This window comes from Callorhinus ursinus, unplaced genomic scaffold, assembly GCF_003265705.2.
Source record: "Callorhinus ursinus isolate GAN/ISIS: 27379988/994484 unplaced genomic scaffold, GSC_fseal_2.0 scaffold10, whole genome shotgun sequence".
NCBI classification, from domain to species: domain Eukaryota; kingdom Metazoa; phylum Chordata; class Mammalia; order Carnivora; family Otariidae; genus Callorhinus; species Callorhinus ursinus.
Genome location: NW_027397072.1, coordinates 81,714,657 through 81,740,919, shown reverse-complemented (window position 1 = coordinate 81,740,919; position 26,263 = coordinate 81,714,657). Strand labels below are relative to the sequence as shown.

At 40.2% G+C, this 26,263-nt stretch overlaps 2 protein-coding genes across 5 annotated transcripts in view; one reads left to right on the top strand and one right to left on the bottom strand.

Moving 5' to 3' along the window:
• The window catches only part of LOC112821706 (large ribosomal subunit protein eL19-like), a 475,653-nt gene that overhangs the window by 385,542 nt on the left and 63,848 nt on the right, over nt 1-26,263 (top strand). The window lies entirely within an intron of this gene.
• IL1RL1 (interleukin 1 receptor like 1) overlaps nt 1,032-26,263 on the bottom strand; it is a 37,894-nt gene continuing 12,662 nt past the window's right edge. Inside the window, exons 2-14 of one of the 4 annotated variants that reach the window (XR_012379883.1) lie at nt 22,951-23,190; nt 22,647-22,701; nt 21,939-22,146; nt 20,838-21,048; nt 19,628-19,802; nt 19,373-19,535; nt 16,978-17,049; nt 15,423-15,564; nt 15,184-15,323; nt 9,660-9,806; nt 8,528-8,695; nt 7,862-8,210; nt 5,966-6,035 (exon numbers count right to left, since the gene is read on the bottom strand). Coding sequence is in view for 3 of the 4 variants with exons in the window: in XM_073897911.1 (XP_073754012.1) it covers nt 5,650-6,035; nt 8,528-8,695; nt 9,660-9,806; nt 15,184-15,323; nt 15,423-15,564; nt 16,978-17,049; nt 19,373-19,535; nt 19,628-19,802; nt 20,838-21,048; nt 21,939-21,999 (1,665 nt within the window). In the remaining variant the exon portion in view is untranslated. Of the gene's footprint in view, nt 6,036-7,861; nt 8,211-8,527; nt 8,696-9,659; nt 9,807-15,183; nt 15,324-15,422; nt 15,565-16,977; nt 17,050-19,372; nt 19,536-19,627; nt 19,803-20,837; nt 21,049-21,938; nt 22,147-22,646; nt 22,702-22,950; nt 23,191-26,263 lie in introns of all 4 variants that reach the window. The other 3 variants (XM_073897912.1, XM_073897911.1, XM_025869063.2) reach the window with 3 other exon arrangements.

The following is a 26,263-nucleotide window of genomic DNA, read 5'->3' as shown; positions in this document are numbered from 1 at the left end:
AGGCCAAGGAAGAGCCCCAAAGACAGAGGACGGTTCCCTGAGGTCGTCCAAAGTGAGGAGGACGCCGTTCTCTGAGGCACTCAAGTCTCAGATCTGTGCTGAGGCCTTCTGCTTAGGCTGGGGGTGGGGGTGGGGTTCTCTCTTGGGAAGTAATAGAGAGGGGGCAGAGGTGTTGAATTGAGATTTTAAATTGTTTAGAAGAAAAGGAGGGCAAAGGAGAACATGTGTTTCAAAGTTTTTATAGTGTGGTAGAACTCAGGATACATTTTTAGACTGGTCTGTAGTAGGATCTGTCCAACAAGAGTGAAGAATGAAACCCATGACAGGGAGAGGGTTTAATGAGACAGTGATTTTCATCCTTTTTATTCAGGCAAAATAGTTCATCATATAATGAAAGAGAAAGATCATACAATTATCTCAATAAACACAGTAAGAACAAGCATTTGACAAAATTCAATAGCCTTTCTTCATTCATAACACTAGGAATACTGAAAATAGAAAGGAACATCCCTAACCTAATTAATAACATCTATAAGAAGCCTGCAGGTAACTTCATCATTAATAGTGAAACACTTTGCTTTTTTCTAAGATGGGAAACAAGTTAAGGATGTCGTCTTTCACCGGGGACAATTGTTTTTGTAATAAGTAAAGAGGTAAAAATAGAAGGCATACAGACTGGAATGGAAGAGACACAACTACAGGTTCTGACAGAGGGCATAATTTTATGTAGATCGCCCTTTGAAATTTACAAAAGAGCTGCTGGAAGTCATAAGTGAGTTTAGCATGATCATGGAATAAAAAGTCAATCTACAAAAATCAGTTATAATTCTATGTACTATTAATGGAAATTTTAAAAATGAAATTTCTTAAAAATACCATTTACAATACCATAAAAATTCAAATACTGAAGTATAAATCCCTTGAAACATGTGCAAGATGTCTACCATGAAATCTACAAAATACTGCCGAGAGAAATGAAAAGATGTAAAAAGGGAGGGATATACCATGTTTATGGATTGGAAGATTCATTGTTAAGATAGCTATTCTGCACAAACTGTGGAGTTTATAGAGTCTATACATTTTTAGGCTCTATAGGTTATAGAGTCTGTATTTTTCATGCAATCCAAATCCCAGGAGGAATTTTCAAAAAAAATTGAGAAGTTGTTACTAAAATTTATGTGAAAATGCAAATGACCTAGAATAGTTAGAACAATCTTGGGAAAAAAGAACAAAGTTAGAGGATTTATGCTGACTTGTTGAGTAAGGCAATACTAATCTTGACAGTGTGATATTTGCATGAGTATATAAATGGAAAATAATAGAAAGTAGAGTAATAGACCCACACATATATAGCCTATTGATTTTTGACCAGGCACCATGTAATTCAATAAAGAAAGAGAAGTCTTTCACAAGTATAGTGGAGCAACTGGCATATCTCTATGGGGAAAAAAGAACGAAGGTTGACCCTTACCTCATCCTATATGCAAATATCATAGACCTACGCCACCATAGACCTAAATATAAAATCTGGAACCATGAATATTTCATAAAGATACATGGGAGAATATCTCCAGACCTTTAAGTTAAAAAAAACAAAACAAAACAAAACAACTTAGATAAGACACAGAAAGTGCTAACAATATAAGGAAAACTGATCAATTTAGTGTTATCAAAATTAAAACCATCTGCTAATACCATTAAAAAAATGAAGAGGTAAGAAGGTAAACCTGGAAAAATTGTCACCTTACATCTATCTGAAAAGGAATTTGTATCCAGAATATATTAAAAAATTTCCACACATCAACAACATGAGAAACAACACAATTTTAAAATGTGTAGAAGATTTTACTTTCACTGAGTGATACATGAATCTTCCTGATGAATAAGAGCATGAAAAAGGTTCAACATCATTAATCATCAGACAACTGCAAGTTAAAACCACAATGAGATTCTTTTAACACCCACTGAAATAACTAAAATTCAAAGAAACCTGACAGTACCAATCATCGGTGAGGAGTTGGAACAAGAGCGGTCTCGTACATGACTGGAGGAAAAGTAAAATGGTACAATTAGTTTGCCAATTTGACGATTTCCTAAAAGGGACCACTCTATCGAGCCAAGAGAAATAAGAGCACATGTCCACAAGAATGTTCACAGTCTCCATATTCACGATAGGTACCATGTGAAACAACCCATACATCAATCACCAGGGAGAGGTTAAACTGTGTACAGCCACACAATGGAATACAACTCGGTAACACAGAGGAACAAAGTATGGACACATGCAAAACATGGATGCAACTCCACAACATTATGCTGTGTGGAAGTAGGGAGTCCCGGTGCTCCTTCTCTGACTTTATTGATAGAAATTTCAAGATCTGACAAAATTAATCCATGGAGATAAAAATCAGAACATTGTTTGCCTCTCAGGAAGGAGAGGGATTGGCTGGGAAATGGCAGGATGGGACTTTCCCGGGGGGGGATGGAAATATTTCTCCTTTTTTAAAAGATTTATTATTTATCCCTCTATTTTAGAGGGAGAGAGAGGGCACAAGTGGGGAGAGGGAGGAGGGGGAGAATCTCAAGCAGACTCCCCACTGACTGGGGAGCCCAACGTTGGGGCTCGAGCTCATGACCTAGGAGGTCATGACCTGAGCCAAAATGAAGACTAAGATGCTTAACTGACTGAGCCACCCAGGCTCCCCTGGTGGAAATATTTCTACCTTGTTTGGGATGGCAACTACACGGGTATGTGTAATTGTCAAGACTCATCAAACTTAGGATCTACATTTTATCGTAGGCAAATCTGACTCGAGTAAGGGCAATTCCTTGTGTTTTTATAATTCACCAGAATTTTTACCAGGGTCCTATGGTACGTACCCCATTGGTTTTGGCTGAGTTCATTTTATTCACACTACCTTGTGTGGTAGGCGAAGCATCTGTTACTCTCGCCGCACAGATGAAGAAACCGGGAGAGGTCTGTGGTGCCAGAGAAGCCAGACTTCTGGCGGTTCTGCAGCCTCTCTGTGAGCAGGCGCTTGGAATCAGCCTCCTGGAACTGAGAAAGCCCTCAGAGCTCTTCTCCTCCATCCTCCCATGTTTTAGTTGCAGAAACTGAAGCTCAGGTGACTTGGGAGGTGATGTGTAGGTTTGGGAAAAGAAGTCCTGGAGAAGTGAGCTCAGCAATGTGCGAGTTTGCCCTGGGGCCAGCTCTGTCTGGGTTCTGTGAAGTGTTTCCCTCATCCCTCTGGGTTTCCTCAGTGGATTCAAACCCCATAAGGTCAATAAGGAGTGTGCCTGATTCCCCTGTGTACCCCTCCACCGCCCTTCCTTTCCCTGCCCCTCTCAAAGAGATATTCAGCTCATGTTCAAAAAATGCAAGCGCTAAATATTTGCAAAGCAGCTTACAATATAGACAGTTAAAATATAGTTAAAAATAAAATACGTCAAAAACAGGAAAGAGATTATTAGAACTTCCTTGTTATAGCCTACATACTTGCTGGAGAAAGAGCCCAATTTTGGCTCTATGCGTTCAAGTAGCTAAAGTAAAGAGGAAAATAAAATCAGTTCCAAAATTCTCTATGTCCACAGATCAAAAACAGGTCTGTAAGTCTTGGTGGGTGGGGAAGCAGGATTAAAGGCACATCTCTTCCTGATGGTATTACTCACAGTCACACAGCTGGTTGATAGCAGAGGATGGCTTGTTGATTCCAAATTATGTGATGTTAACTAATCAACTAGAGGGTATCCTTCCCACAGGTTAATTGTTTTAGTAGTTCAATAAAATCAAATATCAACCTATAAAAGCACAATAACCAACCAGAGTAGGGGAACCAGATTTAGCAAATAAAAATACAAGAGTCCCAGCTAAATTTGAATTTCAGATCAATTTCAGATGAAATTTCATTCTTTGAATTCAACTGATGTCTTGTATTTTATCTGGCAACCTTAATCCGGGGAGTATAGATTTAGATTATACCGTATATAGAGGGATGGGTAACTATAGATTCTTTAGGCAACCTTACAGAAATTTCTTTTCAGGCATTGAATGACAGTTCAAAATTACACTCCTCATCAAGGGTCTGGCATGTAGTTTTCTTTTGCAGTTAAATCCCAAATCATAGGGGCGCCTGGGTGGCTCAGTAGGTTAAGCGTCTGCCTTTGGCTCAGGTCATGATCCCAGGGTCCTGGGATGGAGGTCCCATGTCTGGCTCCCTGCTCAGTGGGGAGCCTGCTTCTCCCTCTCCTTCTCCCTCTGCCATTCCCCCTGCTTGTGCTTGCTCTCCCTCTCTCTGTCAAATAAATAAATAAAATAAAAAAAACAAACCCAAATCATACACTTTTTAAAGCAGCTCAGCTGAGGGTAGGATCTCCATCCACTTGTAAAATCTGAACTCTTGACAGGACTCCCAGGCCGAGAAGACACTGCTGAGTTCTGGATCCACAGTGGGACTCTGTTGCCCCTGAGGACATTTGAATTCCTTTAGGGAATTAATGGGAGTGGCCTTGACCATGCACCTTACCTTCACTTTTGCCAAATGGTTCTGCCAAAATGCCCTACTGATTTCATAGAAATGTCACAACAAACCAGTTCCTCAAATTAAAAAAACAACAACAACTTATAATTGGGAAATCTAAGATATACTGACATGGTCACTGAAGAATTACTTATAATGATGGCCGTTTAAATTCAACACAGCTCAGATATACAATGATAACTAATGAGGCACATCAGCTGTGGCACAACCATGAAATAGAATTCTATGAATATTTAAAATGTGAAAATTTAAGTGACACATCAAATGTTTTTACCATGATATAAAATAGAAAAAAATGTAAAACTACATGCTGTGGGAGCTCAGCTACATAAACGGTATGTTGCAGCACGAATTCAATTTTTTTTCAAATACAAATTTACCACAACGTTTAAAACTCATTAGCTTAGGATGATGGATTTATGGATAATTTTTACTGTTTTCTTCTTTCATATTTTCTGTTCTTCCATAACTTTTAGAGTGAGAAAAAACATATTTCTAAAGAGAATGAACATCTCTGTAAGAAATTTTAGAACCGCAAAAACTTGATCATAATGGTAACCGGATAAGTCCCTCCAATAACATCGACAACATTGGGATGATAAAACCTAGCATCCAGTCAAATAAAATGTAATAAATTCTGGTCTGTTGGGAACGAGATGCACTGCTAATATTCTGCTTGTGGGAATCTGAGTGTTCTTCAAGGTTACATGAAAATTTAGCTCTAACACTTCCAGTTTGAAGTTCCAAAGTTCCACATGTAGAATATTGACAAGGAATCAAGAGCAGGAGAACAGGAAAGAGAGAGAAAGAGGGGGAAAAAAGCATAATGAAAGATCCTAGGCCACATGGAGAAAAACCAGCAAAAGAGGAAAAGGAAGGAAAAGTGGGGTGAAGAGAGGGGGATGGAGGATAAAAGTTTCTGGGCATTTTGCATCCCCCCAGAATCAGGAAAATGGAAGTAAAGTTGCTAGATGAAACTGGAGGCCTGCACACTCTTAACATCCCCACTCCTCATGGCTCTGCTCTGGTGTCCTGTCCAGTGGCGTCATCCAGCAAGGAAGAGTTCAGGTCAATGGAAATCAGGTGCATTATCAGCACATCAAGGCAAACCTTACTGCCCCTGGGCACTCAGGGAAGCCAAACTGGGTATCTTCTCTGGCGGTTTGTATGGCACAGGCATGTGGTACCTCACGTGCTTCCAGAATTTGGAATTCGGGGACCGTTTGTTGGCCACGTGGTCTTCCCTCCACTTGATGGTACCTTGCACTTCCATGAGATGCTTGAGGGAATCTTGCAGCTCCCCAAACTGCAGTCCGCCGGGCTTGCTCAGAGCCTCCAATTCTATAAGAATCACCTTGGAGTCATTCTGGATGAGGGCGCTGTGCAAGGCAATCTCCTGCTCGTAGGCAAACTCCCTGCTTTGCTCCATCTCAGGAGTCAGGATAAAAATCTGCCGCCGACTCTTTCGTATGTTGCTTTCCACTGCAGCGGCTGCATCTGGGAATAAAAGACAAAGATCACATTTCCTGTTGCTGCATTTTTAAGTCTAATGCTTTGATCATAAATGTTCTGAACTTAAAAAAAAAAAAAAAAACATTATGGTTTCAATCCGGCATGACATTCTGACACTGATCAGTTCTTCACTCAGGAAAGGGGGAATGGGCTTGGATGGACCACCCGTTATGTTCGACTTACCCATCTCGCTGTGAGCAGCACATCAGTCCCAAGCCCCTCTTCCTTCCCATGTAGATCAGTCCTAACTAAAACAGAGTCTTTGGAGTTAAATGGCAGCTACGTAGAGATATTTAGTGGGAGAATTAGAATTCAAGTTCATTAGCTACATATTATCTTCTTAGAATATTAGCTTATGTGTTTTACGAGGGCTTAGTACTTTCACTCTTAGGAACCCTTGCTCCTCTGAACTGACTAAAGTCTCTAAGGGAGTCCTAGAGTCACATCATTACCCAATATCTCTGTTTGAGAAGCTGATTTGATACAGACTAGAAAAAATCTTAAGGAAGACCAGATCCCCTTATCAAGTTAGAGTTTATACAGCATCAACTCCATGGTGATGGCAGGTAATTTCTGGGCAGACTTAGGAATAATGTGTAAAATATTCAGCTCTCACAGCAAGGAGGGAACAGAGACAACAAAGAAATGCAACCACAAAGGAAACCACTCCAGATATTCTCAGAGGGTGGCAGCTGAAAGACTGCCAAACCATGTAGTGGGAACGAGGGAAATAAATGTTGAATAGTGCCAGGTAGAGACCTCAGGATCCTAACAGAAAACTTGGCACACTCAAAAGGACGGACTTAAGAGAGGTTAATGAAGGACAATTTGTAAAAGATGTGGGCAGAGCCAAGGGAAATCAGTGAGAGATGCCTCAGGACCCCAGCAGGGGAAATAACAGGGAAGCATTACCCTCCTCCAGGTGTGAAGGGGAGGAAACAGTTATGGAAGCTAATGAATATAAAGGCAGCTAAAGGAGCCCATGTTCCGGGAGAGAAGAGCCCAGCTACCCTGGCAACCTCACGGGATGCCTGCCTCTGAACTCCTGCCAGTGCTTCCATTGGCCAAACCCAGCAGGGGCGTGATGGATTCCATAATGACCAGCCCCCCCCCCAGGGCCACTAGATGGAGGGGGGCACAGAGTGGATTTGAAGGAGCAATCTTCCGGAAGTTAACTAGCATGGGAAGAAATACACTGATGCAGTCAGTCATGAACTCTTCCGAAGGGAGAAATGAAGTTTGATGTTGTTTTGTTAGATCTGATCTTATTTTGGTTAAAGTAAGGTCAGAAGACATCCTTGAGGGAGGGGAAGTGGGAACGTCCCCTGGTGAAAAACAGCACAATGCAGGCCACGCAAGCTTGGGCCTCAGCGAGCTGGTGTTCACGTTGGGCTGGAGGGAGGTAAAACTAGAAATGAGGGCGATGGATCTGAGACGAAAGTGATGAAGGTTTGCAGCCAGATGTGGCAGGTGGTGTGACATTGCAAACAGCTTCCTGAGCAGATGTGTAACATGAAAAGAGCATTTGAGCACTGCGACTCATTTCTCTCTCCTGGAATGAGGAGCCGAAGGGGAGAGCTGGAGGAGAAAGAAAGCCTCTAGAGAAAACTTGGATTCCATTTTCCTGAATTGTTCATTTTACAAGTCTCCCCCACCATTGTGGGGTGATTAACATTGCCCAAATATCCCAGGATGAACCAGATTCACCTGCTGTGTGTTCCTTTAAATCTCTAGATGCTTGAATCCCTCTTTGCAGTGGAAATGCCAGTTTAAATTCACAGTCTACTAAGCATTAACTTTAGTGGACTTACCCTCATGATGCTCCTGCTTCACTCACATTCCAAACACTTCTTGCTCTCTCAGGAATTTGAGAAGAGCTATAAGGACGGCTCATGGGTACTTGACATAAATATAGAGGGAGGAGGAGAACAGCTACTGAGAGGCCAGAATTGTGACAAACTGTCAAAGGTACATGAAATCGACTAGGAATACTAAGAAACAGAAGACAGCTCTAGTGGTTGTTGTGAGAATATACATTTGCAATGTTTCTCCAATACAAGGAAAATCATAAAGACTCTCTGAATCCTTGCAAATATTTTAGCCAATGCCTCTGGATATTGGAACAAAATTCTTTGTTTTTTGAGTCTTCTTTTGGTTCATCTAGAAAGAATTAAGATATATGTCAGTTATCCCTAGTGGTGGACATGGGAAGTCAAGTAGGGGCAGTGCTTTGCTCAATCCACCTCGCCGTGTCTTCACATCACTGATACTCTTGTGAAGACCTCATGATCAGGTTGGCCATGGGAGCAAGAGGAACAAGAATGAGTATCTCCTTCTTCTGGAGAAATATTTAAAAACTCTGGTCTTAAGACCTGGAATAATGATTGTCTTATGCCCAACACAGGGGTAAGACCACCTATCTCTTGGCCTTCTGACAAATGTGAATTTCTGTCCTTGATGTATGTTGATAGTTTTACCTTCTCCAGGTAGCAGATCTCTCCCATAAATGCATAAGTTATAACCACATTTATTTTCAAGAACATCAGGCAGAATCTGGTGAACAAAGTGCCCCACGGCATTGGCCCTCTCGGGATTATTTTTATAGTTCCGTGGATAGATGACATAAGCATCGTAGATCTTTCCATCTGAAAATGAGAACAAGAAGTACAACTTTATTACTTGGCTCTGAAAATTCCCATTTGACTCTTCCTAGACATTCTTCACTGAATTTTATTGTTGTTGTTGCCTGTATCCTATCCCCCAAAATATTCTAGAATCCAGAGATGGTGACAAAAATCTACCGCCACCAAATATTATCAGAAAAATCCATCTTAATCCCAAGTTCCCCCCTTTACTGTCTCAGACTGAATGGTAGAGAATAGGCAAGAGTCAGTCCAGTTTAGCACCCACCATATTGTCAAATTTAATTAATAATTTATTGGTAAATATTTATTGTCATGGATAAGGAGTCTTCTGTTGTTTGGAGTCGATCTCAATTTTAGCTATTGTTTTCACCTAACTTAGGAAGTGAAAATGCGAAAGGAGAATCAAATAATTAGCCCTCGTTGATTGGACCATATGGAAAATGTAAAGTATATCTGCCTCCAAAGGAAAGAATGTCTGATTTAGCAGGCATAAATGTATTCTTTCATGTGTATACTTATGCACATAGGTAGGACTCTTTATGGAGTGGGCTTTCTGGTAAAATACACCTGCATTCTGATGGCCCTTTCTAAGCTGTTCACATCTGGAAAGCAGGAACACTTTTGTTAATGTTTTGAATTCCATAAAGTTTTACCAATACACATTTTCCAGTATGTTTAAACTTTTCTGGACTTCGGCTGATTCTGTTCTTGATTTAGTAGGAACAGTAAGCCTATTGGGGAAGAAATTTGAGCTGTTGAGATGAATCTCAGAACCATAAGGAGCAACAAAAAAGGATAGAGAACGGCCTCAGAGTGGACTGAAAAACAAAAAGATCTGCCGACAATAAGTTAGCAAGCAAAATCTGGGTTTAGTAGCATAGCTATTAAGAGATCAACAGACAAGTAGCCAACAGCCATTATGGATCCTTTTCTTTTGAAGAAAAAGGTGAAACTTGCCACTTACCATTCCTAGTTTTGTAAGATCTAGCTATTTCTCTCCAGAGCAGAATAACCTCAATCCAGAACACTTTCAGCATTATCACCATGACATTGATTAGCATTAACAAGGTGCTAAATCCCGCCAGTATGTAGTAGGTGCTCTGCTGGTCATCTATTCAAAAGATAAGGGGAGGACAAAAATGATCACTATTATTACTAAAACACGGTAAAATAAACAAATGCATGTCTGCTGACCTCCACTGGGAGTACAAGAGACTCATACAAGAGATGCCTACCTGGGATTTTCATGGCTGCTTTAAGAATCAATAAGTGAACATTTGTTGAGCGCCTACTCTGGGTAAGGCAGCAGGCTAGGCATTGTAGGGGATTCTCAAAGCATAAAAGGTGTCGAGGCAAATGTAAACTTCACTAAGATAGGAGGTAAACATGTAATTTGAGCTGGCAGAGGCTTTTAGGAGTGCTCCCTCCATGCTAGCCTGGGCAGTGGAGCCTTCCTGCAGGAGGAGGGAAGTTTTATAGAACCGCAAAACAAGGAAAATGTACTCCTGGCAAGAGGGGCTGCTGTGAGCCCGAGGGCAGAGATGTGGTGTGCTCTCTGAGGAACTAGAGTAATCCAGTCTGGGGAATTAGTGGAAGACACAATAAGAAATGTGGTTCAGGGTTAGGTTCTGACCAGACTTGAGGCTCCCGTTAAGGCATTTTGCCTTTGTTCGGGAACGTTATGGGAGCCACTGAGAAGCGTTGAGTGGGGTGTTAACAATGAGAGGGGTTGACAAACAAGATTAATCTGAAGGTAGGGGAAGATTTGTCTCTGTGAGAAGAGACCATAATTACTTAGAGGAAAATGGACAGGAAGTTTTTGCAATACTTGTGGTGAAAGATGAGGGTTCAGACTCATGTAATAATGAGAAAGGAACGGATATGCCTGGTGTCGGGGCACTAAGGAGAACGAATCAAAAGGTCTTGGGGTCTTACAGCATTGGAAAACAGGGAAGAGACAGGGGCCGTGTAAGTCTCTAAAGCATGATTGATGGAGAAGTCAGATTACTGGGGTTCTAGGTTCTAAACCCACCCCCTACTCTTCTCATCACCGAACTGTGTCACATACTCACTGCTTCACAAAGTGCATGCACAAGATGGTTCCCGATTTCAAGGACTTGTAACGGATATGCACAAATTGAATACAAGACTTGTACTCATTAATGGTATTTTTGGCTATCTTAAGTTTCCTTCTCTCTTTAGAATTAACTGTCCTCTTACAAGTAGTTGCACTTAAAGAAGACTCTCAAAGGAGATTTGTCTCTTATAGCGTTCTCCCTGCATTTTTTGTCTGAAGTCTCAAAGCAAAGCGGTCCCGGTCTTGCCATAGAAAATCATTCATCCGTATTCACAGATTCCCCCCATAGCTCATCAGCATCCTGAGTATCCAGCCCTGTGAAATCAAGAATGGCCAAGGCGAAGAGATTCAAAACCAGAGGGCAATGGAGGAGGCCTGTTACTGGAAATTGGCAGAGAGCTTACTACCTGCACTGTCATCAGTATAAATGATAAATACTCCCTAAGGAAAGCATTTCGACGGGATTTGCCTCCAGCTCACTCTCTCTAAAAGTCCTATCTGGGGGCGTCTGGGTGGTTCAGATGGTTAAGTGTCTGCCTTCGACTCAGGGCATGATCCCAGGGTCCTGGGATCGAGTCCTGCCTCGGGCTCCCTGTTCCATGGGAGGCCTGCTTCTCCCTCTCCCTCTACTGTTCCCCCTGCTTGTGCTCTCTCACTCTCTCTGTCAAATAAATAAATAAAATCTTAAAAAAAAAAGTCCTATCTGGATACCCTCTGGGAACCCCCATTTCTGGGGGAGATCGTGGTGAAGTAACTGCACATATGGCTGGCTGCCTCCACTGGGAGGAAAGAAGTTAATCCAAGACAGTAAAGAAAGTTGAAGTTCAATATCTTTCTGTTCATAACTTTATACCTGTATAAATAATTCTGTATGTGGTGACTAAACATTAAATACTTTCTGAAAGTGTTTAAAAACAAGAAAACACTGCCTAAGTTTGAGTCCTGGCTCTAACTCTAATTTGGTAAGTTCTTCAACCTCCTCTTACTTCAGTTTCCTTATCTGCAATATTGGATGGTAGTAACAGTCTCTTCCTCGTGGAATATTGATCAAATAAATAAGAAATGAAATGGAAAATATTTAGACAGGTCCAAAGGAAACAATGAATAAATGTGTACTACTATTACTATGAGTGTCAAATATTTATTTAATCACGGGAACATAAGCTTTTAAAGTTCTTGTTGTTGAAATTCGAGATATTGTAATTTATTTTGTGATGAGAAATAAAGGAATTCACTGTGACAAACTGCTGTAGCAACAGTTTTTGTTTAATGTACACAGTTGTCAAAACAGAGTGTAACCATGTTATTTAAAGAAAACCAGGGGAAGGGTAGCACATACAAATAAACTAGAAGGAAAAAAGTCACCAAGTACATGTAACATGAAAACAATTCCAATACACAGGTCATCAGAGAACATTCAAAAAGTGACAACGTAAGCAAGGCATGGGGACATCGAGGCAATGGCAGCTCTGGTGGTGGGGGGGGCAGGGGGGCAGGGCACAGCTTCCCCTCTCTTTGGGGATCCACTGTGCCAGCTACCACCACCAGACTGCCCTGATATTACATTATGATGTGGTCCATATGTCCTGGGGCGACTCTATTATTACTGGTAGAAACCTGGCAACCCATGGAACTCGATAGCACTCAATGTCATGATTCTGTTTGTTTGATAAAAACTTATAAATCAGTGGTTTAAGTCTAAATTAAAGGGAAAATTCCAAGCATGACCTCAGGCAGAGACTTAACATGAACACATCAAATTGGTGGTCTGCTTATCTATCACCCCCGATTTTTTTCCATCACATTGTACCTCTTTGTGTTTATCCAAATCAATCTGGGCTCTATCCCACTTGGGGGTATAAACTGAGGGCTTAACTCTCCCTTTGGCTACGTGACAAACACATTAAATAATTTCCACGTAGTTGTGCGTGGAGTGACAAGTGTAAAAATACCATATTTTTCTCCCCACCCATTTATACTAGATTCAATGCTTCGTCTAACAAACAAGATGTCTTTGCCTGGAAATGCAAACAGGAGAGGAAGTTGACAGGTGCTCAGGAAGGAAATGTTTGTAAAACTATTTTTGCTGACATCATTGCATGCAATGACATACCAAGGGAGTGGGAGGAAGAAGCAGTCTTCGCCCCCAGAGGAGGAGTATGTCATCACTGACACTGGTTAGTGATGTCTGGGTAAGGTGATGATTAAAAGCACAATGACTCTGGGGTGCCCAGTTGGCTCAGTCAGTTAAGCATCTGCCTTCAGCTCAGGTCATGATCCCAGGATCCTGGAGTTGAGCCAAGGGTCCTGGGGTCAAGACCTGCATCAAACCCCGTGTCAGGCTCCCTGCTTAGCAGGGGAGTCTGTTTCTCCCTTTCTCTCTGCTCCTTCCCCCGCTCGTGCTCTCTCTCTCTCGCTCACTCACTCACTCTCTCTCTCTCTCTCAAATAAATAAATAAAATCTTTTAAAAAACCCACAATGACTCTTAGATGGTCTTATTGCTGTTTCAGATTCTTTACAATGTGTCTTATTACCTGTACCCAAGACAGATCATTCTCTGCACCTTGCTTCCATATGCTGCTGATTATTTGTGAAAGAGAATGTTACATTGTAAAAGATTATATATAGTGTCTGAACGTGATCTACTGAAGAGTAGTCAGTTTCCTATTTTTGTTATAATTATATTTTATTGCATCAAATTATAATGAAGTCATTGAAGGCATGCTAGATTCAGATAAAACTAACCAATTTGGCCTTTCCAAGTTACTGGGAAGGTTATCCACCCTAACAAACATAAATGTAAACTGTTGCTTTGTTGAATAATTAGGCCTTATAGCTAGAGCAATGGAAATGTACAAAAATCGTTTTCCTTGATAACTTTGGTATGCGTTCATTTATTCATTCAACAAATTGTTATTGAGTGCAGGCTAGGTACCAGGCACTGCACTACAGATGGAGGCCACAAAGATGGATGAGACACCATTCCTGCCCTCATGGAGCTTAGAGTCACATTCAGCAGACTCTCAAATAGATTTTTGTAAGTGTGATGAGTGTAAAGATAGAGACAGGGCCCTACAGGAACACCTGGAAGGAGTACAGACTCCAAACTGGTGGCCAAGGAAGTCTCCTCACAAAAGGTGGTACCTGAATTGCATGTTGAATAACAGATATAGTAAAGAAATGAGCTGAACTACCACACTTCCCGTGAGTTTTACCTACATTTAGATTGGTAGTTACCAGAGATAGGGGTGAGTGTGGGAGAAATGGGTGAACAGGTTGTGTTTTCTTTTTTTAGTTTAAAGACACTGAATCTTTAAAAAGACAGAAAAAGAATGACACGTAGCCAAACAATGTATTTGGTGAAATAAATGATGGTTTCTCTGTATAATGGGATACTATGAAGCCATTAAAAATCATGGTGTAGAACATTTAGTATCATGGAAAGATTTCTACTACACATTAAGTAATTATAAAACAAGCTATAAAACTTTCTATGTAACTTGTAGCAAAACATGTTTATAATCCAAATGTATCTGAAGAGAATTTATGTGGCAATACAAAGGTGGAAGAATAGCCAAGACAATCTTGAAGAACAAAATTGGAAGATTTACTCTACCCAAAATCAAAGTTGATTGTACAGCTGCAGGAAATAAGACAGTATGGTATTAGTGCACAAGTAATTTTTTTTTCAAAGAGACAGGATACAAGGGTCACACACTTTTTCTGGAAGGGACCAGATGGTAAATACTTTCGGTTTTGCAAGTAGAAAAATAAATAAATAGATAAATTTAATGTTTTATAAAGTTTAACAATGACAGCATACGATGTCTTACTACAAAGTAGCATCTAAGATCTTCTTCCTGGAACGGGCAGTAATTAAGCACTTCACTTTTTCATCCACTTTGCAGGCCTCACTAACAAAATGTGCATTCTTCAGGACCAAAAAAAAATTATAAAAGGGAACGCGTTTATGACATGTCATAAAAGTCATGAAAGGTAACAAAGAGCATGTTCACGTTTGCTCTTAGTGTGTTGTCTTTCATATATAGTGAGACAGAGAGAGCTAATAAAAGCAGAAGGATGGCCAAGGAAGCAGTTGGGTGTTAAAGAGGAGCCAACACGAGAAGGGAAGGTGGGGGCCGGGGGGGAAGGAAGGGAAGGAAGAGGTGGGTGGGAGGAGGGAGAGAAGGGAGGGGAGGAAGAAGCGGAAAGTAAAGCTGTAGAGAAGCAACTAGGGAAACCATACGACAAATGGTCAGGACTCTTAAGAGGAGAGGCTCATTTTACGAGATGGGCCACTTCCATTGTCTTGAGAGCCACACTCCAACACATTGTTCTCTAAGCAAATGCTTTCAGCTTACAGTTGATGCAGCTAACTCGGGTGACCAAAGTCTCAGGAACACTCCTTACTTGGACTTCTCCTCTTTAGTCTTACGGAGTGCCGTATCGAACCATGCAAACTCTGAGCCAGACATTCATACTGCAGCAACAAATCCTCCTCTCTCACATCATCTATTCTTAAAATGGTGTTCTGACAAGTCAGCTCATTGCTAAAATTAAAAAGAGGACATGTTACTTTCAATGCTTACTTTGCTGTTGCAAATTGTGTGGGAGGAAAAGGGGATGTTTTAACCTCAGCATAAGAATACCTTTGATTTTGCTCCTGTTCCTCTTGAATTCTTGCTTCACCAAAGTTCTTAACTGTGGTTCCATTCACCTTCCACCGGACGCCAGCCATGAACCGAGAGCCTTTCCCAAAACAAGCAGAGCAAAGTATGTTTGCTCGTTTTCCTAGGTGAGAAGTGACGAAATTCACCGGTAAAATTCAGTTCTGCCAATAGTGCGTGCAGTGGGAAAAAAAATCACTGAACATCTGGTGTGTGCCGGGAACTGATGCCATCCCCCTCCCTTATTGTTAGCACCTCCCTCCCTGTCCCAGGCCCGCCTTGCCTCCACCCCCTTCATTCAGTTTGGAGGAAGCTCTGCTCCCACTTGCCTCTCATCTGCTGCGTAAACTAAGCAGATAAATAACTCTGGCTTCATCAATCCCAGATTATAAGGTAGGGCTTCTTTTTAATCTAAATTGTGACTTCTTTCTTCCACATCTTTCTCATTTTACTGAATTCTCTTCATCTCTCTGGAAGCCCCTTGGTTGGTAAAACTGTTTTGTTCGACCCAGCTACAATCCCAGTATTGAATCGTTCAAGAGCACTCTCCATTATTACAACTCCTTTTACTTGAGGCTTCCTCCACCCTGAGCTGAAAGCATGGGGGCTGCCCTCATGCTTGGGGACATGCATTCAGCCATCCCTTGCTGAGCCCTTGGTTCCTGGGTCCAGAAGTATGCAGAGGGGTGAGGAATGCAGAGTGTCTCAGAAGGTGACAACAGCACACTCAAATGATTAAAATACAAGGTATTCTAGTCTTCTATGGAAAAACTGACAAACGACTTGGGAATACAGAGGGAGAAGTCATTCTAGGGAGCAGCACTGCCATGGCCGTATGCGAAAATGGTTTCCTTGGACCTGATCGGATGGAGGTTCTGGTGGCAGGCGAAGAGGGTGGCATTGGGGAGTGGTATTTGAGCTCACTGTTGAGAGATGAGAAGGAGGAACAACATGAACAAAAGCAAGAAAGAGCGTGGAAATGCTGCCTTAATTAGTGTAACAACTGTGAGGGGGTCAGCGCGGTGGGGACACGGGGCAAGTGGGGTTAACAGCTGTGGATGAGCCAGGATGCAGTAAGAACCAGTTCATGAAGGGACTTAATCTTATAGGCCAAGAACTTTGAGCTGTATCTCATTTCCGGTGGGGAACCAGAGAACACAGAGATGGGCAGAGTCGGAAACCTGGGTTCTGATCCTTCTATCATTGATTATTCACAACCCTGGGCATGTCATTGATCCTACGTGAGCCTAAGTAACCACAAGCATAAATTGGGAACAAAGTCCACCTCCTGGAGAGAAGAATGAAGTAAAATAGTATGTGTGAAAGCACCATGAGTTACAAGTACAATACAAATATAAATGCTGGGTATTCCTAATATTAAGCAAGTGCTCAGGTGAATATTTCTACACACCACATTTCCTTTAATCCCCAAGATCCAGCACGTTAACTACCTGACCCATGCTTGGGGAATTCAGATCAAGAGTCATACGGAAGGATTCTTCAGGTAACATGTATAGCATTCTTAAAGTTTTCTTACCAATTTCCACTTCTTTTGTTTCATTTTGCGGAGGGGCTATAATTACTGGAAACCAAGAAAAGCTTTCCTCCTCTTAAATCAAAGACAAAGAGAATATAAATATTAAGAGAGCATTGGATGGTGATCAATGCAAAGCTTGTGTTTTCATATTTCTATCCTATTTCATAGCAATGTTTCTCATATTTTTCTGACAATGACACACAGCAACAAATACATGCACACACACACACATACACACAAACGGAAAAGGAAAACATTCAAGTAATACTTTCCCTTACTACCTATGATACTTTTTCATATTTTCTGTTCTCTTTTATATCATTAAAACAAATGTTAATCCAACACATTAAATAAACTACATGACCTGGCAATTGCTAGAAAAGCACAATTCTACAGAATAAGCACAGCACTACAGGAAGGAAGATTTCAACAGTCCCATGAAACAACAGCACATATAAGGTACTTAATAAATGCTTGTTGAATGGGGAAAAAAAGCCCTATGACCATGATAAACACATAGGTCCACGCTTCCGCTCACAGAGTTTCACCATTGTGGAAATTCTGTGGCACCGACGCCTAGAGACAGTGAAGGGGGTTTTCTGAAGGACTGCTGCATTCCTACACCCTTGATTCTCATTTATTTCAGAATAATGTGATACTAAGGAAACCCCGACTCCTTGTAGATTTGATACCCTTGATGGTGAGGTATTTCACCACCAATAGGTTTTAGAGACTTTAACATTTGAAAAGCACTCTTTAGAATCAAATTATCTACTTGAGGTCATTGATAATGTAGAAAGTATTGCAAACCAGGATTGTGTGAAAGGTGAAATGGAATGGTGTCACTTATGTCAAGAGCTTTTGAAATGGAGCCAGGAGGCCAATAAGGAGATGGGCCCCATGTCCTCACTGGTAGAACTATGAACTTTTGAACTAGTGAGACTATAAATATTCCAAGAATGAACCCAAACATCCGCAACTTGGTACAATAAGAGACTTGCTTGTGACAGCCTTAGTCACCAATTATATTAAATGAAGGTTAGCTTTCTACTGCTAATACCCACTAGAATTATTTGTAAATGATGTCTACATGCATTCCCTCTTTGCTTTAAAATCCCCCGACTTTTGCTCCCTAGTGGGACACTAGTTGGGTTGCTACCCAAATCTGTGTACCCCAAACTGCAATTATTTGATCCCAAATAAACATTCTGGCTGACTTATTGCCTCCTGATAACTTTGGGTTGACAATTAAAAACCACCCAACAATATCTATCCATCGCTTTATAGAACTTCTCACTAAATTTCTAATCCAGTTAGTTATATTAGAGATTAAATAGATTTTTTTCTACTTACAGAACTTCTGACAACAAACTGGGAGAAGGAAAGTTAATCTAGCTCTGCAAATACTTATGTTGCCATCCAAAAAAAGTTTATTAGGATTCAGATCATGCCATCTTTGAAAAGTTTAAGTCATAGAGGAGAGAACAGATTTGGCTTTAGATTAGTAGTGTAAACTCCCTCTAACATTCCTGAGATCTTGACAGCACATTTAGAAAAGCTCTTTGCTCTGTTGTAGAGAATGTGCAAGATGAGATGAAGCTGGAGGACCTCTCAGGGAGGACCATGAAGTATAGTAGTGCCCCTGATCCCCGGTTTTACTTTTCAGGGTTTCAGTTACCCACGGTCAACCTCAGTCTGAAAAGATTACATTGAAAATTCCAGAAATAAACAACTCATAAATTTTGAATTGCTCAGAGTTCTGAGTATCATGATAAAATTTCACAATGCCCCACTCCGTCCCATCCAGGAAATGAATCGTCCCTTTGTCCAGCAGATCCACACTCTATCTGCCACATGCCCTTTAGCCACTTAATAGCTTTCTTAGTTATGAGCAGACTGTCATGGTATCCCACTGCTTGTGTTCAGGTAACACTTATTTTACTTACTAGTGCCCCCAAAGCACAAGAGTAATGATGCAGGCAATGCAGAAAAGCCAGAGAGAGGCCATTGAGCACTTCCTTGAGGTGAAAAGGTGAAAGCTCTCGACTTAATAAGGAAAGACAAAAACATTGTATGCTGAGTTTGCTAAGATCTATGGTAACTTTTATTACAGTATTTTCTTGTAATCCTTCTGTTTTTCAATTAGTTATTGTTCCTAATCTCTTACCGTGTCCAATTTATCAATTAAACCTTATCATAGGTATGTATGGATAGAAAAAAACATAGTATATATAAGGTCAGTACTATCCCCTATTTCAGGCATCCACTGGGAGTTTGGGAATATATCCCCTGCAGATAAGGGGGTCTGCAGTCTAGGAAAATCAACAAGAAGGGTACAATTCCTCCCACATTATTTTTTTTCAAATATTGTATTTTGTTAAATTCAGTAGCTTACCTTTCATGACGAATGATCTGGTTGCCGTCACGCTGTAACTGAGTCCATTTTCATTGTGCATAAATTTGCATGTATAATCACCTGTGTCCTTGCTAGTTGCATTGTCAATCAGCACAAAGGTCTTGTGTATGTGATACCTTGGCCCGTGAAGAGCTTTACAATTCTGCAACGAAAAATTCCATTCCATTTTCAGCGACTCTTTACTTGCACCTGTTTTGTGTAATTTTCATCCATTTCCCCCAAATGTCCTTTTACCTTAAACCACTCAACAGGTGTTGTCCAGTTGTAGAGGTCAATTGTAGGACAATATATTTTGGAATTTTTTTCTGATCCAGATGTTGTTGAATATATCAGATGATCTGGAATATTGCATTCTGGTTTTTTTTTATATATGGTGACGTTTACGTATCCAATCTTATTGAAGGTAGGACTATTAAAATAAGTCAAACGATTTAAAAAGTTACTCAGGATTATGAAATGAAATGACTTTATCCAATTCTAAGCTTTTACTTAATATTGCTTTTTTTTTTCCCTTCAAACAACTGATGTACAGGGGTTGTTTTCTTATTTAAAAATATCTATAAAAATCTAGAGTTTTAAATACTTTTTGTGTTGCATTTGAGATAAAACATAGCCCCTGTGGTAGCCCTGAAAATGACTCCCTCACCATTTCTTTATACAACAGATCTCCTTTTCATGCCAAGGATATTACAAAGATTTAAGTGGTATTTATTGAGAGCTTTCTATGTACCATTCATGGTGCTAACATTACATTATTTTATTCTCATAAGGATGCTTTGAAGTAGGCTATATTATCATATGTATTTCACAGATGACAGAGAGGGACAGAGAAGTCGCTTGTTGGCATCACACAGCCAACTAGTGACAGAACATGAATTTGAAACTAAAACTGGTCTGACCTCAGAACCTAGGCACCTAACTATACACATCCTGCATTTTGATGTAGTTCATCTGACATATTGTGTGTACCAAATACAGGCACAAGATCAAAACATTTAACAATATATATGTAGGGTAAGTAATTTGCAGGCACACAATCTTACACAACCCTCTTCAGCTTACCTCTCAGGTTTAAGGCACTGGTGAGAGCCCTTTTGCACCCACATAGGCCTCCTTGATGCCCAACATCTAGATTACTGGGTCTTTTTGCTGGTTTGTTCTTACTTCCAGCCAAAGTGAGTGATTGCTCTCAGTTCTCTTGGTCACTAGGAAAGCTAGGTCTTTTCCTAATTGGACTACAAATTAATTCTTGACATTCTACCTCTAAGTAATTCATAATCACCCAAACCCCAATCTGATGGCATTCCTAGAAGTACTCTTTTATTCAAACCACTTTATAAATCCAGCTGTCCCACAAAGGTCTAGAAAGGAAGGACAGCTCACACCATCAATTATCAAAGAAAAGGGAACAAGCCGAAGATTATGGTGGCTGCCTGGTTAATACCTTCTGATAATGCAAGTATAAATTCCAGAATCATTGACTTTGGCCGGGAGAAGCTTAAGACGTTCCCCTGAGGCCAATACACGATTTCTTTTCTGGGTGGTTATACTTTTGTTGGTTTTTGAGTAATACCAATCCACAGGGTATCGAGACTTTCCTTGCCTAGGACATCTCACAATTAAAGCCTCATTTTCCAGGCCCCAGGATGATTTGCCTGCAGATACAAAAAACAAACAAACAAACAAACAAAGCATAAATGGGATCCTGAAATGATCATAGAACATTATAATTCTTATATTCTGTCCTTCTAGGATTAAATATAGAAAGGATCATTTTTGTGACACTTTCACTGAGAAAGAATAGTAAATGATAAAGATCTTCTATGAAATGTTCTACTGGGTACCACAGATTAGTGCGTTAACTTGGAGCTAACCCTCCTACATTGCTCTAGTGAGAAAGCAGCCACATCTCTCTCTCTCTCCTACATGCAGGCAGCAGGTTAAATTTTGATGTATTTAAATAGGTAAAACTAAAATTATGATATATTTTTTGTGAAGAATTTGTCCTGAGAGATTAGTGATGAAGAATGACTGCAGGGCATAAATGAATTTTCCAGGAACAACCAGAAGCAAGCAGTTTAAAACAGGGCAAATGATGGGGCACCTGGGTGGCTTAGTTGGTTATATTAAGCATCTGCCTTCGGCTCAGGTCATGATCTCGGGGTCCTGGGATCGAGCCCTGTGTCAAGCTCCCTGCTCAGCTGAGAGTCTGCTTCTCCCTCTCCCTCTGCTATTCCCCACAGCTCGTGCTACCTCTCTCTCTCTCAAATAAAAAATAAAATCTTTAAAAAAAAAAGTCAAATGTTTTTGGGATTACTTAATTTTAAAATTTTATAATCACACTATCTCTCTCAAATAAATAAATAAAACCTTTAAGAACGAAAACAAGGCAAATATTTTTGGAATTACTTAATTTTAAATTTTTATAATCATGCTGTCTCTCTCAAATAAATAAATAAAACCTTTAAGAACAAAAACAAGGCAAATATTTTTGGAATTACTTAATTTTAAAATTTTACAATTTTAGTTGAAAAGTAGTACTTACTAAACTTAGCTGCTGTGGAATGTACGAGAATTGTTAAAAGTGCCACAACCCAAAGTCTCATTCTCAGCTTATCAATCCAGAGCAAGTGCTGGTAACTGATTGTTGAGATTACTCAAGGTGAATCCGTGACATATGATGGTGAAGGTCTCCCCTAGGAGGTTGATGGTATCCCTTGAGATTTACAGCAGGATAGAGTTTCAAGGTCTTACTGAAACATAAATCATACAAAATCACAAGCAAAATACTTATTGTCATGATTTTTGCTTGTTCAATACCTCCCCCAGGAGAACTAATCAATCAACAGGTATTTATTACGTATAAATATGTATAACAGCAGGATTTCAGACCTGAAACATTGCACTTATTCCTACTGAAACTTTGGGCCACGTAGGCCCTACAATAGTCATACTATTTCATAGTATCATGAGAATGTACTGGAAGAAACTGAATTAGGAGGAAAGAAAACTAGTTTCTATTTTTGAAACAAATTAAAACTATAAAATTCAACAGACCCTGGAAAATACGATGTTATAAATGCCAAGGTAAAACCACAGATAGCCACCCAGGCTGGGGGCTATGTGACCCACATGCAGGGGTACACGCACATAGTCATCACAAAGCAACTAAAAATATAGGAAAGTGATGGGTCGACCGTTAATCATTAAGTAATTGCCCTAGACACAACGCCAAACCCTCAAAAATGTGTACCTGCTTCCACTTGTCCCCAAGGTTCACCAGAGTTTTTCTGAGGATAGTCGGAGGTCTGTGAAAAATATTACATGTTTTCTTTTTCCTTTCACCAAGAGAATCATTAAACTAGATGGTTTTTTCTTAAAAAGTCAGGGAAGGGATTGAGCTAACACAGAAACTAGCAAATAGAACAAGAGACACAACAACCCTAAGCAGACTTCAAGAAAGCACATTTCCTCTAAACATCAATTACTGGTACTTTTCTTATTACGTGTATGGAAAAGTTTTTATCATAAATTTTAGATAAGTAATTGATGCTTACCTAAACTGAAGGACGGAAGGGAATGAACTCCAAGTCCAAGGCTGAGCTAAGAATAGTTTCCAACTCTTGTGGCTTCTGCCCCTGAAGTCTCCTCAGGTGCACACACTCTCTCCTTTTGAAGGGGAGACACTCAAAGGCATCCTGCAATCCATCACTCCACCCACACTGAAATTTGACTTGTAGTCAAAATTCATGACTTGTTGAAAAATATTGGTGCATCATGTCCCGAGAATTCTTGACCTTGGTACATAAATATTTGAACATAAGGACAACACTGAGTAATCCCTCTGGATGAAGCAATCAAACCACCTCCCCTTATTTTAGCATCAGTTTGTTTAGCTAAATAATGCTTGCTGTTTATTGCCCTTATATTATTACTCATTGGGTTCTCAGTGATCTTGAAGTCTTGGGACCTTGAGTCTGCCTTTCCAGATATCCTTCAACATTTCATTTGGCAAACACTAGCTAAACAAGCTCATCCAGTTTTGGCAGCTTTGGTGCAAAGAGTTCCAAAAACGAATGAGGGGACAAGCAATGAGAAGTAAGCCAGACTTTACAGAGGTTTGTAAAGGCTCTGCTTATGGTCCAGAATGTGACACAGTCTCGTCCAAAACCAGGTTCCCCCAACATGTCAGCTCCTCCAATATAAGTCCCTGTAGGGACTCAGATCAGTTTGAATGGAAAAGGGCAGTTTTTCTAAGGAGTTCAGGAGCGTAGAGGAAAACTATGAGTAAGAAGGCTACCTCAAGGGGGCTGTTAGGAAGACCATAACCTTCAACTCTCGGACCCCATGTAAAACGAATGTTAATTACAAAATTAGATTTTAGCTATGCATGACTGGAATGACTCTATCAAGAGTAAATTCAATTCACTTTTAAAACTTACCACATCTCCGAAGGATTCAGGGACTAATTGCCGACCCGTGCAATAATGTAATGATAATAGTGAAGCTTTATCTAGAACTCACTCTATGCCAAGATGCAGTCCTAAGTGACTTACATGTGTTAACTCCTTCATTGTCACAACACCCATGGAGGCAAGCATTATTGTCACAATGCCCATTTTACAGATAAGGACACTGAGGCCCAGAAAAGTTAAGCAACTTGGCCGAGTCACATACTGCTAAGAGATGGAACCCAAGCAGGCTGGCTCCAAAGGCTAGATACCTAATCATGAGGTCACACTGCCACTGGGTGAGCAAGGTGAAGTGCTCTTGAGCAGGCATGCCCATCTGCTTGGGGATTCAGTCTTAATTTGGACATCAGTCATGTGCTCTGAGAGGAAGAAATACAAAGTCCTGTCACGCCTAGGAGATTTACCATGACATGTTTGGTGTCAATTTGAGGAATTGGGTCTGCTTATCTCTAGTCTTGATTTAGTTGTCCAAGCTCTTATTATCAAGATCATATGAGTTTCACGCTGAGACCACAGAATCAGGAGCCGGTGAACTGGGAACAGTGCCCATGGCATGGTTAAACTCTGCATAGCATTTTGTTAAATAAAATAATATGAACTTGAACGTTCTTATACTTGAATATGAACTTTTATTTTGCACACTAAAATATCTTTCAAAAAGCTTGATTAAATGTAGGCATTTCTTCATGAGACTAGACCACATTTCCATGGGTTTCCTAGTTTTAAATAAGATTTCTTAGTTAAAAATCAGGCTTCACAGCAAAGTCCACAATAGCCAAACTGTGGAAAGAGCCAAGATGTCCATCAACAGATGAATGGATAAAGAAGATGTGGTCTGTATATGTATATATATATATATATACATATACATACAATGGAATATTATGCAGCCATCAAAAGGAATGAGCTCTTGCTATTTGCAACGACATGGATGGAACTGGAGGGTGTTATGCTGATTGAAATAAGTCAATCAGAGAAAGACATGTATCATATGACCTCACTGATATGGGGAATTCTTAATCTCAGGAAACAAACTGAGTGTTGTTGGAGTGGTGGGGGGTGGGAGGGATGGGGTGGCTGGGTGATAGACATTGGGGAGGGTATGTGCTATGGTGAGCATTGGGAATTGTGCAAGACTGTTGAATCACAGATCTGTACTTCTGAAACAAATAATGCAACATATGTTAAGAAAAAAGAAAAAGAAGAAGATAGCAGGAGGGGAAGAATGAAGGGGAGTAAGTCGGAGGGGGAGATGAACCATGAGAGACGATGGACTCTGAAAAACAAACAGGGTTCTAGAGGGGATGGGTTAGCCTGGTGATGGGTATTAAAGAGGGCACATTCTGCGTGGAGCACTGGGTGTTATGCACAAACAATGAATCATGGAACACTACATCAAAAACTAATGATGTAATGTATGGTGATTAACATAACAATAAAAAAATTTTTAAAAAATCAGGCTTCAATTAGAATGTTAACATGATCCTGAAATCTGGCAGAAACATTTCGTAAAATCTAATGATTATGGTAAAATAATCCAGTAATCCATTCAACAATTAAGTCCTTTCACTCAAAGTACTGAAGTACTTATCAACACCACTCAACTTTTACAGATTAAAATAAAACCCATGGAAGCCAAAGCTTTTTTTTTTCCCTTGAAAATCGACTAAAAAAGAGAAAAAAATAGTTAAACTTTCTTTTTTACAATTCTGGGCTGGGTTATTAAACAAAATAAGTTAGTCTAATTTCCCGAAAGCCTCTTTTTTATAAATAACTAACCCACTTTGGCTTCTCACTACTATGACACCATCCAACATAAACATATAATGGTTCATAATAACTTAGACAAAATGTGAAAGGCAAGGGCTTCTAACTAATAAATACAACAGAGATTTTGATTCCTGTCAAGTTAAGAAGAAAGCTTTCAGTGTCTGCTTGTTTCTCTAGCAGATACCCTCTTCTTAAGATTTCTCAGAACTACTCTTCATTTTAAAAATTAATCTCACTTAGGGGCACCTGGGTGGCTCAGTCATTAAGCGTCTGCCTTTGGCTCAGGTCATGATCCAGGGTCCTAGGATCGAACCCCACCTTGGGCTCCCTGCTCAGCGGGAAGCCTGCTTCTCCCTCTCCATCTGCCCCTGCTTGTGTTCCCTCTCTCGCTGTGTCTCTCTGTCAAATAAATAAATAAAATCTTAAAAGAAAAATAAAAAAAATTAATCTCACTTAATTTGGCCATAACTTTGATCTGACTTTTGAGTTTGGCCATAATTTTCTTCAGATTTTGGATTATAATTTTGAAATCTGGCGTGTCCCTATTTATAATCTAACACATTGACATTTCTGCCAAAAAATAAACAAAAACCAAAAGCCCTTATTTTCAGAGTAACAGCTAGCAACT